General features: G+C 55.8%; 1 protein-coding gene across 3 annotated transcripts in view; it reads right to left on the bottom strand.

The window, feature by feature from the left end:
* The window catches only part of NFATC1 (nuclear factor of activated T cells 1), a 95,940-nt gene that overhangs the window by 18,827 nt on the left and 55,038 nt on the right, over window positions 1-22,075 (bottom strand). For 2 of the 3 annotated variants that reach the window (XM_084888042.1, XM_084888041.1), the window contains exon 9: window positions 13,501-14,190. In XM_084888042.1, coding sequence (XP_084744168.1) covers window positions 13,501-14,190 — 690 coding nt within the window. The remainder of the gene's footprint in view (window positions 1-13,500; window positions 14,191-22,075) is intronic. The other variant, XM_084888043.1, reaches the window with a different exon arrangement.

Genomic DNA, 22,075 nt, shown 5'->3' with positions numbered 1-22,075 from the left:
GATGGCAAAGCTCCGCCCTTGTCTGCGAAGCCAGACAGCGTCTCTGCTGTACTTTTCCCTTTCCCTCCTGTAGCGGCTGGACCGCAGCCAGGGCCTCGGGTAAATCACAGACATTTCTAGATGTTACCGAGGGCTCGGAGCTCCCACTGTCTTCCAGGGCCCACTTCCTGCCGTATCTGAAATAACAGCAGCTGTGAGGGCCTGATAGGGCCTGGCCGGGCATGCCTTCACCTCAGGGCGGGAGGGAGGATGGGCTGGGGGCCGATAACACCCGCCCCTGGTCCACGGAGATGACCGCATCCTGCACTGTCTGCCTCCCCGTTTTGGGACAAAAGAAAGCCAGGCTCTGGGCCCTGGGAGCCATCACTGTGCTCGGAGGGAGGGGCCTGGCTGACTGGCCTATTGTCCTGAGTATCAGGCAGTGATTAGCTGAGGTCCCTGGGCGTGATAAGGGCGGATGTTTCAAAGGCTTTCTTTGTTCTTTATATTATAATCTGGGAGGAAGGAAGAACCCGGTTTCACATTCAAACTGAAAAGGTAAAGGGGACTCCAAATTCCGCGAGCCCAACCTCCATAAACAGGACAGAGACCCTCCATCGCCCACGTCAGAGGATGGGACGGCGTCCATCCTGTTGGGGTAACTGGTGGAGCTGTTCCCATCACCTCGGCCCATGCTTTACAGATAGCCCTTAATTTTACTACCCAGCCTGTAACAGAGCGGCACACGTATTTGATTCCCTAAGAGAAATTCTGCCAGCAGCATGGTGGTCAGGGCTGAGAGGACCCGTCTAACATAGAGTTAGGATTTTCTCCCAACACTCCTTAAAGAAAGGAGTCCTGGGACCACCTGTGCTCCCCACACAGACTGGAAACTACGTGACCCTCACGGACCCGCGCTCCGCACGCACCGTCTCCTCTGGCCCAGAGCACTCTGCAGGCTCAGTGAGCACATTATGAAACGATGCTTAACCTCAAACGCTCCTTGCGAGAGCAGCTCCTTGAGCTGTACGGTAGAAGCAGACCTGGACCAATCCTTGGAAATGTCCCTGGGCCAAGCGATTCTCTGCCTCTGCCTTCTCTGGACATTTCTATACAAACGGAACCATACAGACTGTGGGTCTCTTGTGTTTGGCCCTTTGGACTCGGCGTCATGGTTTCGGGATTCGCCCATGCCTAGCATAAATTAGTACTTCCTTCCTTCTTGTGGCCGAATAATATTCCACAGTATGAATGTATCTCCCTTTTCCTAGCTATTCACCAGTTGGTGGATGTTTAGGTTGTTTCAGAGGTTGGGCTACTGTGAGTGACACCTCTGAGAACGTTCGTGTGCAAGTCTTGGTGCATGCGCACGCTCATTTCTCATGCGTAGATACCCAACAGTGGGATCGATGGGTCCTATGGCAAATTTTTGTTCGACTTTTAAAGACATTGTCGAAGTGACAACTAATGGGTGAGCGTTCCAGTTTCTCCACATCCTCTTCCAAACTGGCTACTGTCTCCCTTATCATTACGGCCACGACAGTGGGTGGCAGTGCGATCTCATTTGCACTGGCACTTCTTTTGCGACCCTGTGACTAACGATGCAGAGTATCTCTTCATGCACTTAGGAGACACTCCTGTTCCATCTCTGGAGAAAAGCCTATTTCAGTCTTGCACCCAGGTTTTGACTAAGCTGTTTGTCTTACTGTTGAGATATAATGTTCTTTGTATATTCTGGATACAGGTCCTTTATCAGATATGTGTTTTTGCAAATATATTCTTCTGGTCTGTTGCTTGTATTTTCATTTTATTTTTTAAAAATATATTTTTATTGATTTCAGAGAGGAAGGGAGAGGGAGAAAGAGATAGAAACACCAGTGATGAAAATCATTGACCAGCTGCCTCCTGCACACCCACTACTGGGGATCGAGCCTGCAACCTGGGCAAATGCCCTCGACTGGAATCGAACCCGGGACCCTTAGTCCACAGGCCGATACTCTATCCACTGAGCCAAACCAGCTAGGGTGTATTTTCACTTTCTTGATGGTATCTTTTGAAGCACAACATTTTTAATTTTGATGAGGTTGAACTTACCAATTTTTTTTTCTTTTATGGATTGTTTCTGGTATTATATCTAAAAAAAACTTTAGCCTAATCCATGGATTTTCTCATATATTATCTCCTACGTTTTATTGTTTTAGTTCTTATATTTAATACCATGATCAATTTCTAGGTAATTGTTTAAGTTCACTTTTTTTTTGCATGTATTTATCCACTTGTCCCAGCACTATTTGTTTAAAAGGCTGGAATCGAACCCGGGACCCTTAATCTACAGGCCGACTTCCATGGCGTGGCACTTCTATTAAAAATCAATTTACCAAAAATATAAGGGTTTATTCCTGGCTCTCCATTGTTGCACTGACTTACATGTCTTGTACGGTATCATATCATTATCACACTGTCTTGATTATTGCAGCTTTGTAGTGAGGTTTGAAGTCTAGAAGTGTGACTCTTCCAACTTCGTTCTTTGTTTTAGAAATTGCTCTGGCTATTCTGGATCTTTGAAATTTCATATAAATTTTAGGATCATTTCATCAGTTTCTGAGAAAAAAATTACTAGAATTTTGGCAGGGACTGTGTTGATACTATAGATTACTAGTAATACCCATGTGATCAAAATTAATCTTGAAAATTTATCCAGGCTTGGTTTATGGCAAAACAGGAAGTCTGTCCTGGAGAACGGTCCTCACGCATGCACTCTGTGGTGTATTCTGCAGACGTTATTTAAGTCAAGCTGGTGACAGGACTGTTCAGCTGTTTTATTTCCTTGCTGATTTTCTGCCTAGTTGTTCTATCCATTATTGAGGTAGAATATTAAAATCTCCAGGTATTTTTTTAAAATTATCTTTCAATTTATCCCTTCAATTCTGCCAGTTTTTGTTTCATGTATCATGGGTCTTCGTTGTTGGGTGCAAATATATTCATAATTATTTTATCTTTCTACTCAACTTACGTTTTACTCATTATAAATGCCCTCTTTGTCTCCAGTTACATTTTTTCGGTCCTTACTATTTTGTCTGATGTTAGAATAGCTACTCCAGATCTCTTTTGGTCACTATTGGCATGACATATCTTATCCACCCTTGTACTTTCACCTATTTGTGCTCTCAATCTAAAACATGTCTTTTGTAGACAGTATATAGTTGGATCCTGTGGGGTTTTTTCCAGTCTAGTCTCATAAGCTCCACCTTTTTATTGGAGTTTTTAGTCTTTTTACTGTTTATGTTATTGGACTGTAGGATTTACATTTACCATTTTACAACTTGTTTTCCAAGTCTTGTGGTTTTCCTTTTGTTTGTTTGTAGTGGCTTTGCTCCTATGATCTTGCATTACCACCTTCTTTCATGTTAAATATATTTTTTTCTGGCATATGATTTAAATCCCTTTTTTTTTTAAATCTTGTTTTGTTTACTATATATTTTAAAGTTATTTTCTTCGTGGTTATTGCAATATGCAGTTTAATGTAAAACAATTTCAGGTTAATACTTACTTATGTCTAATAATATATAGAAACTTTGTTCTGGAGAAAAGCCTATTTGCCCTCTTTGTGCTGTTATTGTTATTCAACATACATATTATAAGCCCATCAAAACATTTTGTAATGATTGTCTTATGTGCTTTTAAAAAATAAGTTAGGAGAAGAAAAAAGTTTAAAAATATGCTCATGTTGTCTTTTTTTATTTACCTATGCAATTCTTTTCAGCAGTGCTTTTCATTTCTTTGTGTCGATCTGAGTTAGCATCTGTCTGAAGGACACCTTTTAGTTCTTCTTGTAGGTCAGATCTGCTGGCAACAAATTCTCTTCATCTTTGCTTTTCTGGGAATAGCTTCATGCCTCCTATGCTAAAGCCACTTTTGCTAGATACGGACTTATTGGTCAATAGCCTTTTTCTTTCAGTCCTTTGAATACTACATCCACTGCCTTATGGCCTCCATGATTGCTCAAGAGGAGTCAGCTGTTAATCTTATTGAGGCATCTATGGTATGCACCTGGTATCTTGTTTTCCTCTTGCTGCCTTCAGGCCTGTCTCATTTTCTTTGATGTTTGACAATTTGGTTATGATGTGTCTAGGTGTGAATTTCTGACTTTATCCTACTTAAAATTTGTTAACCTTTTTGGATGTCTAGAATAATGTTTTTCATCTAATTGAAAAGATTTTGGCCATTATTTCTTTAAATATATATATGTATTTTACCCCATTCTTTCTCCTCTCTTTCTGGATTCCCATTATGCATATGCTTGTATGCTTTATGATGTCCCCATGTTCACTTTTCTTTCTATTCCTTAGACTGCACAATCCATTGATCTTCCTTCAAGTTTGTTGGTTCTTTTACTCTGTGGGCTCCAACCTAACGAATTTTTAATTTCATTTATTATATTTTTATACACTAGTATTTCTACTTAGCTCTTTTCTGAATAGAATTTCTATATCATTACTGAAATTCCCTCTTTAGTGAGAGTTGTTATACTCACCTTCAAATTCTTTAAACATTGATCCCCTTGGAACATATATATGAAGTCTTGGCTATCAAGTTCAACACTAGAGCCCTCTCGGGACACTATCTATTGCCTGTGAGTTGGTTTTTCCCCCCAGCCCCGACCCCCCCCCCCCACCTCCCCAGCCCTTCCCCCCACATATAAGATGTATTTTTGTGTTTCTCATAATTTTTTGGTTGAAACTGGACATTACAGATAACATATTGTAGCAGAATCAGCCCTTCCCCCATGACGTGTTGTTATTGTGGACTCTTTTTCTCTCACTGTTGCTGTTTCCTTGATTAGAGACTTTTCTGAGCTAACTGTGTGGCCACCAAGTTCTCTGTCCTCCTTTTTTAAAAAAAGTCTTGCTTTTATGTTTAAACTAGGCTTCTAGGGGTCAGCCTCAGTTTAGCAGTTTAATGGTCAGTGAGTTGTCAGGTTTCTTTGAATGCTTTATGCCATTAGGGCATTTGTCAAGGAGATCTGCGTGTTGCAGGGAATTCACAAGTCAGCCTTAGCTTTCACTTGTGCTTGTGCAGGGTCTCAAGGTCAGCCAGAGGTGAATGACCGGAGCCCTCTCTTTCCCCAGGTCTTCCCTGAGCGTGTGAACATCTGTGTGCACATGTGCAGAATTCTAGGTCCCCAGGAATATGTGTGGGCTTTTCAAACCCCTCCCGGCACCATGGTCATCTAGTTAGGTTTAGTCCCTGTTTGTTCCAATTGAGAGCACAGTGTTGGGCAGCTCTAATGAGCATAATTCCAGCTCCAATGAGCATAATTCCTGAAAAAATTCAAGGATAAATTTTTTTTTATCCTTGTGCGAGGATAAAAAAAAATAATTTATTTTTATCCTCACACAAGGACACATTCATTGATTTTAGAGATAGGAAGGGAGTGAGAGAGTAACATTGATGTGACAGAGAAACAGATCAGTTGCCTCCGGGACATGCCCTGACTAGGGATGGAACTTGCAACCTCACTCAGTATGTGCCCTGACCAGGAATTGAACCTATAACCATTTGGTGCACAAGATCATGTTCCACCCATTGAGCAACCCAGCCAGAGCCAGCATCCATTGTTTCTGATGATGCCCGAGGAATGCAGCTTTTCCAGGGAGCTCATGACCAGTCAAAACACTGACTACACTGTGGGGATGGGGTTCTTAATGGGACCCCCAAATAGGCCAATCCCCGGCACTGTTTGTGAAGTGCTTGCTTTTCATGCCATGCCCCATGGAGCTGAGGGGCGAGGGGGGACGGCAGCAGCCCAGGTTAAAACATCACAGGCCCGATTCTGCGTGAATAAATGTTTCTCACTTGTCCTGCCTGTTTGGTAATCTCCAGACTCTGAAATTATTGACTTGAGAGTTCTGTCAGTATTTTTATTGCCCTTGTGGGGAGGGATTCACCCAGGTCCTCTCTTCATCACTTTGGAAGTCCCATCTGTCTTCCAGGCCTTCCTGAGTGACCACATGCGCCTCAGTTAACAACTAGAAGTTCTCTAATGAAGACGAATAGACACCACCCCCCTCGTCAGCTCTCAAGGCCCACTCACAGTTGAAAGCTAGACTTGTGACCAGGAATCTTTGCTGATCACACCTCTGGTGGGTGGAAATATTCAGCAATATAGCTGAACCTTGGCAAAGCAGCCGGACTGTTCAAATCAGAGCAGGCAGATCGAGGGAGTGTCCCTGGGTCTGTCACTCACTAACCGTGCTTCTGTGGAGCAAGTCTCATGGCATTTCTGCCTACACCTCAGTTTCCTTCTCTGCCAGGCGGGCTTCCCATGGGTAGCTTTGCCCCAGAGGATCGTTGTAAGGTCGGGTATGAAAACTGAGAGAATACATATAAAAGTCACTTGGGGAAGTACCGAAGGCCACGCATCCAGGACTGACCACTATTAATTGCCGCTTGGGTTTTCTGTGAGTTGGCAACGCCGTGTCACCGAGGGCTGCGAACGACTCTCTCAGTGCCGACGGGAAGACAGTCAGTACAACTGCAAACGCCTGTGTTCTCCTCCGCCTGGGCTTGACAGACATCTGTGAGCCTGTGACCATTGTTCCCAGGGAATCCGTACGTGAGGCCACCCTTTTGTATCAGGAAGATCGCTTGGAAGTGTCCGTGTGTAGCTGGCTCTCTGCCTGGAGCTGCGGGGCACGGAGCCAAGCGCCTGGCTCACGTTACCGGGCCCTGGCCCCACTTGCGAAAACACAGTTGTCCGACAGATGTAGACAGAGCCCGGCACTGCCCTGGTCACCACGCTCCCCGAAGAGACGCCAAGCCCTGACGGCCTATCAGCAGCTGGGCTTTGTGAATGTGGCCATTGTGCTTCTCAATGCCCGGCTTTGTGGCTTCACGCTCCGGTGACACAGCACCGTGGTATGCTACTGGCCGGCTCGCAGAGCTGGGCGTCTGTGCGGAGCACTTGTTCTCAAGAACGAGCATCAGAGAGGGAACATGCGGAGCCCGGGCGAACGCCACACACTGGCCTGAAATGAAGACAGAGCTACCTGTGCTTCTGGGACGGCGCCCACTCTCCGCAGGAGGAAAACCCGGCAACACGACCGTGTGGTGCTCATGCACAGACACCTTGTTACTGCTCAGAGCTCGCCTGTGGCAAAGGACAGCCAGGCAGGAGCAGGCCCGCCTTGCCGCCGCAGTCCTACCTGACCGTCATTTCCCGCTCCCTCTTGCTTCTTGGGGACCAGTGTGTTCAGCACCAAACAGCTCTGAACGGTGCTGCCTGTCCAGGCTCCATGAGAACCCTGGCTCCGCCTTTTTGTTCCTTTCTGCTCCACCCCGTTTCTTTTTTAAAAAATACATTTTATTGATTTTACACAGAGAGGAATTGAGAGGGACAGAGAGTAAGAAATGTCAATGAGAGAGAAACATCGACCAGCTGCCTCTTGCACACACCCCACTGGGGATGTGCCCGCAACCAAGGTACATGCCCTTGACTGGAATCGAACCTGGGACCCTTCCGTCCGCAGGCCGACGCTCTATCCACTGAGCCAAACCGGTCCCGGCCACCCCGTTTCTTTTCCTCAAATGAATAACCTCCAACAACTCTCCACTTGAAGAAGGGAATGAGCTAAGGCCTCTCGTTAAAAGAGAACGAAGGGGGTTGATTCATTGAAAGCAAACCCTCCAAATTCCCTTCCAAGCACATAGGAGATCACTGGGCTGCAGAGCGAGGCTTGTGAGGAAGGCGTGTCACTCACAGCGTTCTGTGCTAGAGGTAGCGTGTGTGCCAGGCGGCTGAGAAAGGTGCCCGGGACCTCGCAGACACCGGAGCTCCTCACCCTGACCTGGGACGGACGGAACAGAAGACACGCTGCTGCTGTCACGGCCCTATTTATGGACAGCCTGACTCAGCGGACACGCAGAGCCGGGCCTGCCTTTCCATTCCTTCCCCACCAAGGGGCAGGTCCCCACCTGCTGCCGCCCGGGAGTCCACGGCAACGGGTTTCCAACACGAACACACACTCCTTCCAAGACACAGCAGAGGCCGTGCTTGTCGCAGCCTCCCCCAGGTTAGCAAGAAGGTCCTCCCACCAAGCGCCAGCCGCTGCTGGTTGCAGGTGACGATCGGGCTTATCTAGGCCCGTGGTTGGCAAGCTGAGGCTCGCGAACCACATGTGGCTCTTGGGCCCCTTGAGTGTGGCTCTTCCACAAAATACCATGGCCTGGGCGAGTCTATTTTGAAGAAGTGGCGTTAGAAGAAGTTTAAGTTTAAAAAATTTGGCTCTCCAAAGGAATTTCCATCGTTGCACTGTTGATATTTGGCTCTGTTGACCGAGTTTGCCAGCCACCGATCTAGGCCAGTGGTGGGCAAACTGTGGCTTTTGAGCCGCATGGGGCTCTTTGGCCCCTTGAGTGTTCTAATGCCACTTCTTCAAAACAGACTCGCCCAGGCCGAAAACCGACTTCTGCGCCTGGGCCACAAAGTTCCAATCGCACTGTCCGTGCGCGCCCGCACGTGGTGTTTTTGTGGAAGAGCCACACTCAAGGGGCCAGAGAGCCGCATGTGTCTCGAGAGCCGCGGTTTGCCGACTACTGATCTAGGCAAACTCTAAGATACTGAAGCCAATGTCTGAGCCCCTGGAAGGCACAGAGCCCCTGGGAGCTCGGCTCCGCGTCTCGGAGACTCTGAGTCCCGGAGAGGCACACCCGGAGGGCGGAGAGGCTGGCGTGGCACCGGGAAGGGAGCAGCTGGAGGTCCCGCTCCACGGCCTGCAGCTCCGGGCTGGGACCCGGAGGAGCTCCCCTCGCAGGGTCTCAAGAGAGCCCCCTGTGAAGCCGCCGGGCTCCCACGGCGGCCCACGGCAGTCCCCATCTCCGCGTGGCACGCGGTCCCGCTTTCATGGCCGGTGAGCGCCACGCAGACATGCACATCACTCCGGCCGGACCCTAACGAGCTGCTTGCCCGGCTGAGCCCCGTCTCCCCTGCGCCGTGTGGCAGCGCGTCCACAGTACTAACGTGCGCAGCGTTAAAGGCGCCGGGTGCCTGCTCCCCGTAACGCAGACTCTTTCAATCACCGTCGGGAACGGGGAAGGCTCAGCCCCGGGCGCCGGGCCAGGTTAGTAAAACTTTCCATGAGGAAAGCCTTTTGTTGTCTCCCAGGGCGGCTTAGGCTCAGGAAAGGAGGGGCGGAGGGGCTCGCGGCCCAGACTCGGGGCAGACACGATCCTGGCCGCCTGGTCCACCTGCTTGCTGCTTTAATGACATGGAGACTTCTGGAAACCCTAGAGCTCCTGGAGGAGCTGAAAGGGCCGATTGTGGATTGTGGCGGAGGCGGCAGGGGGGTCGAGGTGACAACAGGGGGCTCTGGCGGCAGACGAGCCAACGCCGTGGGAGCCATCGCTGCAGCTGTAAAGCTCTAAGGAGGGGCTCCGTCCCAGCCAAACCGGGGTGCGGGTCCCCTCCACATAACGGCTGGAATACCCCGTGTGCTTCAGAAACGTTTAGGATATGCTTCCAGCAAATTATGGAAGCGGGGCACACGGGCAATGACGCAGGTGCGGGTGCGTGGGGGTGAACCGCACGCTCCACATGAGTGAATCGAGCACACCGCCTTCCCAGAGGGGGGTGGTCTCCTCGGGCTGCTCTCGACAACGGCCAATGCACAGAAATCCTGTCAGAGACATGGCTCCCACGCAGCTTTTACGACACATTTTTAAAAATCTACATTTCAAATAACACGAGGTCCGTAAAACCAACCTTTAAAAAAAAGGCACTCTTGTGGTTCTCCCATGACTGGGAAATCTAAACGGAGAGCCAACGTCCTAGGAATATTGTTAAACCGAAGAAGACACTGTAATTGAAAGATATTTATGGGCCGAGCACCTCTGAAACAGAACCTGAGCGTAGGAACAGCCCCCAAACAAAGACATCCTAAAATAAGCCGGGATTCCCTCTGCGCCGCGTTTTCTGGGAAGAATGACGGAATCTAACTGGGTGAAAAGGTCAAACCACAATAAGGTGTCGCAACTCCAAAAGGTTGAGCAATCTGTCCTGGAGACACCGTGAAGTCCGTGGCGCAGGTGACACGGCGGCCTGGGGACGGGGTTCAGGTGTCCTCCTGGCAAAGGCACCCCTGCTGCCTGCCCTGCCCGGGGTCAGCCCTGGCCCCCCTCCCCCCCTGCCCGTGGTCAGCCCTGGCCCCTCTCCCCCCCCTGCCCGGGGTCAGCCCTGGCCCCTCTCCCCTCCCTGCCCGGGGTCAGCTCTGGCCCCCCTCCCCCCCCTGCCCGGGGTCAGCCCTGGCCCCTCTCCCCCCCTGCCCGGGGTCAGCCCTGGCCCCTCTCCCCTCCCTGCCCGGGGTCAGCCCTGGCCCCTCTCCCCTCCCTGCCCGGGGTCAGCCCTGGCCCCTCTCCCAGGCAAGGTGCTCCTCCCAACACACTGAGCACACAGGGTGTCCTAAGCTCTCCGGAACCTTCCTCCACCCGGAACAAGCGGGAATGTGGACATTGTCCCCGTTGGACAAATTAACTTAAAAAAAAACCTCAGTTACACAGGAACCTCTCACGGGGGCCAGCAAAGCGTCGGATCACGGAGCTGACGTGCCACCCAAGCCTCACGGAAGCAGCGTCGTTCTGCCCACACCCACAGCCACTCTCCCCAACCGCCGCCTCCAGGAACCACAGTGCAAACCCACCCCAGACGCCCTCCGAATGTGGGGCGGGAGCCTGGAGGCTCAGGTTCCTTGACCACGGCGTGGCCTCGATTTGATGTCGTGCGGTCCCAGGTCTGACCTGCATGGACATCGCTGCTCTGACCAGAGGGCAGGCTCCGGGTTCCGAGGAGTCATGCTTGGCACAAAAACCTGGCCTCAAGGTCCTCCCATGATACCCTGTCAGTTTGGCTTTGTGGATGGAGTGTTGGCTTGCAGGCTGAAGGGTCCTGGGTTTGATTTTGGTCAAGGGCATGCACCTCGGTTGCAGGCTTGATCCTCTGCCCTGGTTGGGCTGCATGCCGGAGGCAACCATCGATGTGTCCCCCTCACATCGACATTTCTCTCTCTGTCTCTCGCTTCCCTTCTACTCTCTAAAAATCAATGGGAAAATATCCTAGGGAGAGGATTAATAATAATAATAAACAGACAAAGATCTTCCCATGAGCCCGGATTCTCTCGGCAGATGGTTTGCCCAACCTCTGGTGAAACAGGTGCTTTCTCCTCACGGCGGCTGCACAGCAGTAAGTGCCCCAAGATTTCCTGGGAGAGCTGGGACCAGCCATATTCCACATACCTACGGGCCGGGGAGATTTCAGCCACTCAGACAGCAAGAGGCATTGGCTCTGCTTTCTGACGGGGACAGACATGGTGTGGCTCTCGCCGCCAGGACAGTGCAGGGTCATCATGCCCATGTGCCTGGACCAATTCCAGCCCCTTGGGCCTGAAAGCCCTATTGAGGGAAGCCTAACACGTGGGAGGCTGCACCCCAGAACCCTCAATCTCCGGGAACAGCTGTTCCACCGCCTGCTCTAACGGGCTAAGGGAAATTCGCTCTCCCGTGGTGGGCAGATCAGAGTGTCTGAGAGGGGCCCAAGGCCAGCAGGTACTCTGCAGGGGCTCCAGGCTTTCCCCGTGTGGTTCTGACTGAGAATCAGCATTGAAATGTCACGTATGGGGTGGTGGTGGGGGAGGGGGAAGAAGGGAGCGGTGCATGAAAAAGGTGCATATTCATAGACATCATTTTCTGCTTTCTAGGGAGGCTGCTGGCACAGCTGTCTTAACCACGGTCCCAATCCTGACCCCAAAACGAACATTGCTTTGCTGTCCTGGGCTACGCTGAAAAGCTTTGTTTATAACTGGCCTGGACTACGGAGACTTAGGGGAATGAGGTCCCCACATATGGCCTCAACGGAGTAGACAGAACCTACGTGCGCGAAGCTGCACTGGGCTGGGCTGTGGGACCTCAGGGGGCCCAGGACCACATGTGTGACCTGGAGACAAGTGGGCAGACCAGAGGTGGTTCATGGGTAGCTGAGGGGCAGTGTGTGTGTGGCCAGAGCAGGAGGCTGAGGACAGGGAGTGAATCCTACACTGTTCTACAGATGACCATGATCACAGGGAAAAAGCAAGCAGAGCATCTGGGGAAAATGAAGAGCGGACGACCTGCTAGAAAGCATCCTGACCAAGTGATTGAGCAGCGTGGGGACTCTGATGCAGGCGGCACAGGAGTTTGAGGCGGGACCTCCAGGACTGGGGCCTGGTGTCAGCTGGGAGTGTGACAGGGGGAGCAGGAGCCCGTCAGAGGCACCAGGTGGGCGTCAGAGCCCAGAGGAGCAGGACGGTGTGGTCTGTGGGTACCTCGAGCTCCATGCCCGCACCCCACCAGGCTGACAGGAGCAGGGCAATCAGCAGAGGCTGCACCGTGGGGGCTGGGCCTGGGTGACAACGACAGCAGTCCCCTGGACTGAGGGATTCAGGGGGACTGTTGTACTCAGCGTTTACCTTTCAACCAAGTCTGGCTCCTGACATCAAGTGAACCAAGTCCCGAGGGGCCCAGAGACTGGCCCAGGGCCATGGCCCGGGCACCCCTCACTCACCAGCTCCTCCCATGCTGGCACCTTCTCAAAGGGCAGAACCAGCACCAGTGAGTCCACTGAATGTGAAACATTGCCCCGTCATGAGCAAGGCATCCTGGGAAAGGCTGCTGCTGCCCATGAGGTGCCAGGGTCATGGGACACAGGCTGGAGGGGCTTGCCAGGCATCTGCCCTCGCCCAGGAGGGATGGAGGCCAGGGCAGCACCCCGAGAGGAGAGGTGTGTGCCCTTGACTGCTCCCCACTAGCCTACACCTCGACCGTTCGTGCCCAGGTCCGGGAGACAACTTACACTTGTGTGGATCATTTGTGCTCACAGCCCAATAAAGTGCCAGCGCACCGACACGTAGCGAGCAGATTGTGGTCAGTGGTCGGCAAACTGCGGCTCTCGAGCTGCAGGCGGCTGCTGCTCTGTTGACTAATGAGTTTGCCGACCACTGCCTTAGAGAAAAGCACTTAAACAACATGTTAATAATGGACTAATGTCTTTAACCTGAAGTCAAAACTTCTGGGTAAGGAAAATGCCTTACACAGTGGTCGGCAAACTCATTAGTCAACAGAGGGGCAAACCGTGGCTCCCGAGCCGCAGTTTGCCGACCATTGACCGTGGTGATCAAGGTGCAAGTCAGATAGCCTGCTGTCCCTCAGCCACAGCCCCAGCTCGTCCCCAAGGCAACAGCAGCTCTTTATACTGAATACGCCGAGAACCACCACCGCATCTCGTTACTATTTTACAGGAAGACCGTGGCACCAAGATCTTCACACCCTTGTCCTGCCTGCCACGCTCAGCGACACGTCTGCAGGGGGAGCCACGTGCCGTGCTGGGGCTCGGGAGCCGGGGTGCACTCCTCCGCCAAGCAGCGAGTCCGCACACCCCTCCTCCGCGCACTCCCACGGTGCCAAGCCAGGCGCCCACTGGCGGCCGCGGGCACTTACCATCGTCCAGGTACAGCTGGTCCAACTCCTGAGGCTCTCGCTTGACCGATACGGGAGTGGGGGCCAGACCCTGATTACTGTCCTCACGCACCTCGGGCAGCGGCGGAGGCCGGGCGGCTGCAGGCTCTGTTTCCGGAACCTTCGGCAGTTGGTGCTGCTGGTGGCCCATCCCCGGTGGGCGGGTTGGGCTGCAGGACTGCAGACAGGTCGGCTCTTGGGTACCCGATGGCAGTGCAGTCGAGGGGCTGTGGGGACAGAGCGCTGGCTGGCCGCCCGGGGGACGGCTGCTGCTCGGCTGTGGACTCACCTGTGGCTGCAGCAGGGCGGGGGGCGGCGGCTGGGGGGAGCCGGGGTGCACGCCCACGGGCCTCGGCATCTCGGGGCCGGCGAGGGCCCCCGCGGCCGGCCGCTGGAGTCCGAGGGGGCCGTGGCCCGGGCTGGCCATGCCCTTGCTGTAGGGGGCGGAGGACAGGTCGTGCAGCGTCGGGCTGGTGCTGGGCGGCGGGGACATCATGGCGCTCCTCTGGAGGCAGGGCGGGAAGCCGGCCACGAGGCAGGACCCCGGGTCGGGCGGCAGGGCCAGCTGTTGGCTGAAGCAGGGCTTCGGGAGCGGGCTCAGGCCCTGGCTCATTGGTCCGCAGGTCAGGGCCGGCTCGTAGTCGTCGGTGGGCTCTGTTTTTATGGTTGGAACTGTGAGAAGAAGAAGAAGGAAAAAAAAAAAAAACCCACGTTAAATAAACACGGCTGCAGAGGGGTGCAGGGGTGGGCTGCGGCCAGGACACCCTCCGAAGACAAACAGCGCCGTGACTGGGCCCTGTGTCTCCCGCCCGGCTCTCCCACCCAATTAAAAAGGAGGGCGTGAGTCATCGGCTCCGAAAGCCACAGCTGCTTCTAATACCGAGAAACTATTTTCCTTGGAGCCTCCCACAGCACTAATGTGCCATAAAAACCCGCTCGCAAACGGCAGTGGAAGCCCTGGACCCGAGGGCCCGCGGATTTGTAGCAATCAAAGCGAGAACGCGAACTTGGACGCACGGCCGCATCTGTGTGCTACCACCGCCGCCTGATAGGCGTCTGCACGGGCGGCGAGCGTGAGGACAGGCGTGCGGCGCACACCCCCAACGGCTGTGTCAGGAGAGGAGCCGTCAGTGCCAGGAACGGAAAGGCCGCCTCTCCTTCGCGCCCCGCGGCTTCCGCTGCTGAAGAACAAGCCGTGACCGCCGCCCTGGCCCGCGGGGGAGGCTCTGAGCTGTGAGCTGCTTCGAGTGCCCCGTCCCCTCACTGGGAAGCAGCCGAGGCTGAGAACGGGCTGGGATGCAGCTGAAGGCACATGGAAGAGGAGAGGGTCCCGCGGGCCCGGGCCCTGCAGGGGGTGTCGTCGGGAGAAGGCACATGGGAGCCGTGTGCTCTTCGGCTCGGCTCCGCCTCCAGACCAGGCCGCTGCCCCCGCGCTCGCCTCCTGTGTCCCATTGTCTCATCGGCTTCATTTGTGCCCATTTCCAGAGACATCTCTGTGGTCGGGGTTGTTCTGGGCGACAGCGATCGCACACACTCCCAGCAGGTGCCCGTGCGGCTTCGAAGACTGCAGTGTGACCAGGAGCTGTCATGGAGGGACACCCCTCAGACACAGCCTAGGGCCTGCCAGACGGCCTCCTCCTTAAGCAACGAAAAGCATGTTTACATCTTTAGGCAAAATGTTTCAGGAAGGTCTTGACCCAGCCAGTGTGCTGTCTGCTCTGCCCTGTGGCCCGGTGTCCGTGCTTCCCCAGCCGCTGGGTGAGGGCATTGGGTGGGGGCTGCCTGGCGTGCCCTGGGACAGGTGTCTGCTTGCTGGGCTCCATGTCTCTCACATGAAGGCGGCGGCACTCAGACTAAACGGCGAGGACGGTTCCCGGCGAGTGATCCCCTGCGAATGGTCGTCCACGCCTAGGATTTCAGCTCCGGGAGTTCACCACGGGACAGCATGTCCCGGCTGGACTCACATCACGCACCCGCCGTTACGGTGTCCCTCTGCACACAGACCAGGTGCGTGCATGACCGTCCGTGGGCCCGGGCGGTGTGGGTGTGAGTGGAGGCAGGGAGGAAACACAGGGTCACAGCAGTCACGGGGCCTCCACCAGCATCGCCACGACCGCGGTTGGTGACTCGCAGGTGCTGCTCAGTGCCGTAATGCCGCGCATGCTGAGAGCTGCGGGGCCTTCAGGCTGCGTGCGAGGAGGCCACGCTGCCTCCACCCTGGGGCCTGGGAGCCCCGGCACCCTGGGGCACGCTGGGTCCGGTACGGCTGACCCGGCGAGTGCTGGGGGCAGGCGAGCCCGGCGATGGACGGAGCGCTGGCAGACTTCGCACGGGTGCCTGAGGGGGCACGGCCGGGCGGTCAGCAGCCACAGGTAGTGTTGCCCGGCGCCCGGCCCGCCCCCTGTCACTCCATAGCCCCGCTCGTGGTGGGGGAGGCTTTCCTTCGCTTCAGGAGAGCGCTGCTGGCCAGGGCCCAGGATGAAGGCTGGAGTCCTGGGCCACCGTTGTCCCGAGGAGCCTGTCAGTGGCGGCAGAAGGGACCAGAGGAGCTGGCCGTCCTCAGGGGCAAATGCTAATTCCGTGTTGATCACATCAGTGACACTCCGCAGCCCTGGGCCGGCCAGCAGTTGGGAGTCCTGGGGGGCAGGGGGCTCCCGAGGGTGGGAGCGTGTGTTCGGGGGGGCTGCCACCCCAGGACGAGGCTGTGCGTGTTTGTGGCCCGTGTCCCCGAGCGTGTGCGGAAGAGCACGTGTGGCTCGGTCAGGTGGCACCCGGGAAGGCACCCCCTCCCAGGGTCTCCGTTAACTTCCTAATCGGCCCCCCGTGACGGGGTCCTGCCGGCGAGCACCCCAGCCGGGGCCCTCCTGCCTCTGCTCCCTCCGGCTGCCTGACGCAGGCTCCTGCCACGTGCCCGTGTCCACAGACAGGCAGGGGACGGGCTGGACCCGGGCTGCCAGGACCGCGATGACGTGCCCACAGCTAACAGAGAACAGCTGGGGCCCCGGCTTCACGCTGGAGAGCCGGGCGTGCGAAGGCGGCCTCCGCTCCTCCACCCTGAGGGGCTGAGCTCCAGGCAGACGGCCCGCCCGAGCGGCTGGTGCCCCCAGGCCAGTGCCGGCCAGCATTACCCTCGGGCAGTCCCTGTGGCCGGCTCTGTGGTCCAGGTGCAGGTCCAGGCACGGGCCCAACCAGGAACCTCCCTCCTGTTCCCAGAAGGTTGTGAACCCAGAAATGGGCAAGGAGGCAGGTCGATGGCTGCTTGAGCAAATGTGCCCCCGGAGGGACCAGCGTCTCCCGTTCCAAAGGCTCCTGCGTGAAACGGGGCGTCCAGAGCGGCAAAGGTAAAAGTCCGCACGGTTCGGTAGCTTCCAGAGTTCACGGATGCCTGGCACTTAAATTAAGGGCCTTGTGGGGCCGTCTGGCCCCGGAGTCGGCCAGGCACGAGGGTCCGTGTGTCTCTCATGATGCATCCCCTGAGCTCGTTAAACCTCTTACCCATCTGCTCCTCTCCTCACCGAAGGTGCAGCCCAAAGGAGCGGCCTGGGGAAACGCCAGCAGTGTGACCTACTCGCCGTGCTGCCAACCTGGCGACTGTGCCCCATTGGCTGGCCCTCGGCCAAGCGGGCACCTTCAATGGGCGGGAGCAGGCTGCCGTGCCTGCTCGGCGGCCACAGTGTCACCGATGACCTGTGCAAGCCCCCGTGGCACCAGCATGACTCCCACATCTGCCTGCTTCCAGGGCTCCTTCTGGGAAAATCCCACAGATGCCTGATGGGGGCTTCTGGGAGTCCCCAGCCGAGCCGGGGCCTGGGGGGTGGACACAGGGAACTGAACACCCCCAATGGCTTCTGAAGGATGGAGCATGGACTCAGGGCTGAATTCATCAGGCTGGACCCGCCCACCCAGCCTTCTGGGGACTGAAGGCCGTATCCCCTCTGACACCCCTCCCTGTGTCTGCAGCCGCTGCCACTCTACATCCATGAGGTGATCTGCTCCCCGCTGGCACCGTGCTCCCCGTTTACCCCAAGGCCCGATACAGAGGCCCAACAGGAGGCCACAGGACAGACTTCCTTAAGAAATAAACTCGCGTTCAGGTAGCGGAGGTGATCCCCGCCCTGCCTGCTCCGGGGAGTCCGCACGGCCCCAGCACAGAGACACCGGTGGGTCAGCACCAGGAAGGGGCTCCGGGACGCACCGCCCGGCCGCAGCTGAGACAGACCGGCGCGACGCCCGGCCAGCCCGCGGGCGTGTGGTCACTCGGGAAACATGCACACGACCCTCCGGGGACGAAGCCGCAGCCCATGCTCCTGTGGTGTCCTCGGAACCTTAAAGGCGGAACACACTGCGACTCTGCCTGTGCCTAATTGTGTTTCTCCTGTGGTTTTCAAAGGAAACGAACACCTCCCTGCCAATCAGAGCCACCTCGGCGCCGCCTCCTGTTTCCCATTAGTGAGGAGGAGGACGTGTCCATCCGCGCAGAGGCCTCAGCAGTGGCGCCGCCCTCGCTGCTGGCGGCGGGTCTCGTTCCCCCGGAAGCAGATTCCTCCCAGCACGGAGGTTCCCTGTGATGCCACGTCTGCTGTCCTCCCTGCGTCCACCACCCTTACCGGTCCGGCGGGAGGGCTGGTAGTGGGAGGTCATGCCAGAGACACGGAGGTGACTAGAGGGGTCAGCTTGCTACAGACAGCCTACGTGGCAGGGTCAGCGCTGGTCTTCAGGGCGCTGGGCTCCCCTCGGCGCGGCCCAGCAGCTGCCCGCTGCGGAGACGGCGCACGCGGTCTGACCCCAAGGCCCCACCTCCCCCGGGGCTGCTCTCTGCTCTGTGCGGGCGCCGAGGCCCGTTGTGTCTGACGCCAGCACCTCACTGACAGGCCCCGAGTCTCCGGGCCCAGGAGTGGTGGCATCGGGCTCACCCGCCCCGGGGACATCCCTCACAGACTTGAGACTCTGTATCCAGGAACCAGGCTACAGGGTCTTCTCGCCCCTGCCTCACGCACATGAAAATTTTAAAGACAATGAGAGTGGGCAAGGCTCTGTCCTAGGAGGCTCTGTCCAGCCCCTACAGCGTGGTGTGTGGGCCAAACAGCAATCTAGAACATTCCTGGCCTAACTCAGACAAATCCAAGCCTGGCCACTGGGCTCCTTTCCTCACAGGGCAATGGTGATGGGAGGGACCTTCTGAGGCGGGGGTGGGGGGGGGGTTAAAGGGGGTGGTGGTGGTGGTGGTAATGCCTCCTGTAGCTCCACCTGCCACCCAGGCCCCCACCTTCCCAGGGTGATGCCACGTGCACAGGCTCCAGGCTTGGGCCTGCCGCCGTATCTCACACGGACCATCCGAGGACAACGTGCCCCTCCCCTTCGAGGCCCCGCCACCATCACCCCATCCACACACCCATCTGAAACCTTTCAGAATTCACCCCAGAGAGCAGTGGGCCCAGGATGTTGGGTGAACAGCTAATCTCTACCCTGCCTGTCACCCAGGGGTGCATCTGTAAATGGCCACCACTGGCTGTTTGTTTGTTTTTCATTTTCCTTTAAAATATGTTTTTATTGTTTTTTAGAGAGAGAGGAAGGGAGAGGGATAGAGAGATAGAAACATCATCCATGAGAGAGAAACATCCTCCATCAGCTGCCCCCTGCATGATCCCTCCTGGGATCAAGTCTGCAACGGGGCATGCGCCCTGGCTGGGAATTGAACCAACAACCTCTTGGTTCCTGGGTTGATGCTCAACCACTGAGCAACAACAGGCTGGCCTGGATGTGTTTTAATCGACGATCAGAACGAAGGCGGCCAGTGGGCTGAGCTGACAGTGACTCAGCCCTGGGCAGTGACAAGGTTCAGGTGCAAAATCAAACTTGGTCCCCACGCGGCCTCGACCCCCAGGCTTCCACTTGGATAAAAAGACGGTTGTCCGGGCTACTCCCTGGGGTGCTGGGGGCGACATGATATTCCTGCTCGGCAGGGGGTACAGGCAGTCAGGGCTGTGGGTCCTCACGCAGAGCACATTTTATCATTTTCACTGGCAAACGCTGAGAGCACTAACCGCCTTCCCTCGGCTACAGGGGGACACGCGGAGCAGCGCGGGGACGCAGCCAGGGCCTGTCACACCCGCCCATCTGTGGCTCCGCCCAGAACCAAGCACCGGAAGCCGGTGTCCTGCTTTTTCTCTGAGCAGCCCCATCCCTCACTCCAGGGCAACCCCAGTAATTCCCTCCTGATTCTAGGTGTGGGCCCATCCTCTCTAGTCTGGGGACTGAAAGGTCCCAGGTTCAATTCCGGTCAAGGGCATGTACATTGGTTGGGGGCACATCCCCAGGAGAGGGGTGTGCAAGAGGCAGCTGGTCGCTGTTTCTCTCTCATCGCTGTTTGTTTCTAGCTCTCTATCCCTCTCCCTTCCTCTCTGTAAAAAAATCAATAAAATATATATATATTTTTTAAATGTGGAGAGGTTAGGACACTGGTCCCTCCTTTTCTGGCTGGAATAGCACGAGAGCCAGTAAAAATGGGAATTTAATAAGAACAGCCACTTGGTTCTGGGAGCCGTTAATGAGAGGTGACGTCAAAGCTGGAGGCTGGCCCTGCTCCCAACACCAACTCACTCCCACAGGAGGAAGGTTCCAGAATGCCTATGGGACCAGCTATGCTACAGACCACAGCAGCCTGCCTGCTGAGTGTCCTGGGTCTCAGGGCCCTGCAGGGAGCGGCTTCTAGGAATGCGTCTTCTCCTTGCCCACCCCTCCGGCCACCCACCTGTCCCCCCTCAGCTTCATCTGCCTTTAGGAGGAAGTTGCCAGGATGTACAAGTGGGTCAGAAATGTCTGCACGATCTGCTTTATCTGAAAGCTAGCAGGTGTTCTGCAATGAGGCACCGGCCTGGGAGCCAGCGTGGACCTGGGCTGAGCCCGGCCTGCACCTCCCACTGCTGTCAGACAGAGACGAGAACAGACCCTGGCAGAGGGGACACGGCAGCCCTTCTGAGGGTCCACGCAGTGTCCCACAGGCCTGGAGAGGACTGGCCGTGGGGTCAGACACTGCACGCCCCACTGCGGGCCAGCTGAGCAAGCCAGGAGGGGTGTGTGACCCCTGTGTGTCTGGGCCAGCGGCTCAAGCTCCCAGGGGCTCATTTCTTTGCCTATAAAACGAGGCACATTGATGAGTTGAGGCCCGGGTAGGGCCCCAAGGTGGGGGACAGGGGCTCTGAGCAGGAGATGAGAGGCCCAGGGCTCAGGTCTGGCCAGCACACTTCACACAGAAGCCAGGGGCCACCTGAAGGCACTGTTGGGATGTATAACGCATACACAATGGTAAGTACTTTGGGGTTAAACTTTAATGCAATGAACTTGGGGGGAAATGAGCCAAGACGTTTGGTGGAAAAGGTGGACCTGGAGCTCACTATGTGGCTGAGGCTGCTGGGCGGGAGGAAGGCTGCTTGTCCAGGTCCACCTACACGCTCCAGCCGCCCTGAGAGCTGGGGCGGGCCGGAGGGCATCGGGCCGAGGAGGGCCCTTGGGGGCTGGAGTTGGGCCCTCATGTGGTCAGCCCCAACTCTGGAACCTGCAGAGACCTGCCTGCCACTCAGGCCCTGCTCTGGCCGCTGTGGGGCAATCCGTGTGGCACCTGGCTCGGTTCCCGCCCCCACTCCCCCCTTCTCACTCTATTCCGATGTCTGGACTGAGAAATGCAAACAAGAACAGAATCTACTCCCCTCTCCCCATCTGGAGGTGGAGATGTGTTTTCATCAGGGCATCCTCAGAGGAGGATGGCTGACTTAACCGGGGTCCCTCTAGCGACGAGCAGGGCGGCTGAGGGCCCCCCTCTCAGTGGAGGTCCGTCTCCAGCTCCAAACTCCCTCCCCCCAGGCAGGGCCATCCTGGTCGGCGGCCGCTCCCAGGGGTTGAGGTGGTTTCTCCCACAGTCCCGAGAGGTTCTGTCGGGGACAAAAAGCTGCATTGTCATCAACACGTGGCCTCGGTGCGGGACTGTCTGTGAAGGACACACAGTCCCCAGTCAGGGAGTCCTGGCCACGGGGACCCGACAAAGGGAAGCTCCAGGCCCCGCATGGCCCCGGCCTATGACCTATGGGAAACCAACTGAAACATCTCACACGAAAAGATCAACTCCCCAAGACCCCAAAAATGTGTTACGATTTATTTTTCTCATCTGATGCAATTCTGAGGTCCCAACTTGGAATTCTTTTTATCCTGTGAGCTCTAGGTTGCCAGTCCTAACTGGAAAAACAGTGGGTGTGGACCTTCATCCCCAGCAAGGCCCCAGGACCCGCCTCTGATGGTATGGAACCACTCAGAACCATGGGGCCTCCTGTCCATGTCTGTCTGCCAGGGCCCTCAGCCACAGGGCAGGACTGGTCGGACAGGGCAGCTTCCTTTCAGAGGCGGTATTCGTACTGTTAAAGCAGCAACAAGCAAGAACCCTGAGGAAGCTTCCGCTGTGTGTGAGCGCACAGAGCTTTTCTAGAATCCAAAGTGTTCTGTTCCGTCCGCCCTGTGTGCTGCTCTCAGGGCGGCCTGGGTGAGTGCAGGGGTCTCCTAGGAGCTG

Source organism: Pipistrellus hanaki (assembly GCF_964339955.1).
Source record: "Pipistrellus hanaki genome assembly, chromosome: 6".
In the NCBI taxonomy this organism is placed as follows: domain Eukaryota; kingdom Metazoa; phylum Chordata; class Mammalia; order Chiroptera; family Vespertilionidae; genus Pipistrellus; species Pipistrellus hanaki.
Note: the sequence above shows the minus strand (reverse complement) of the source record. Positions and strands in the feature narration are given on the sequence as shown.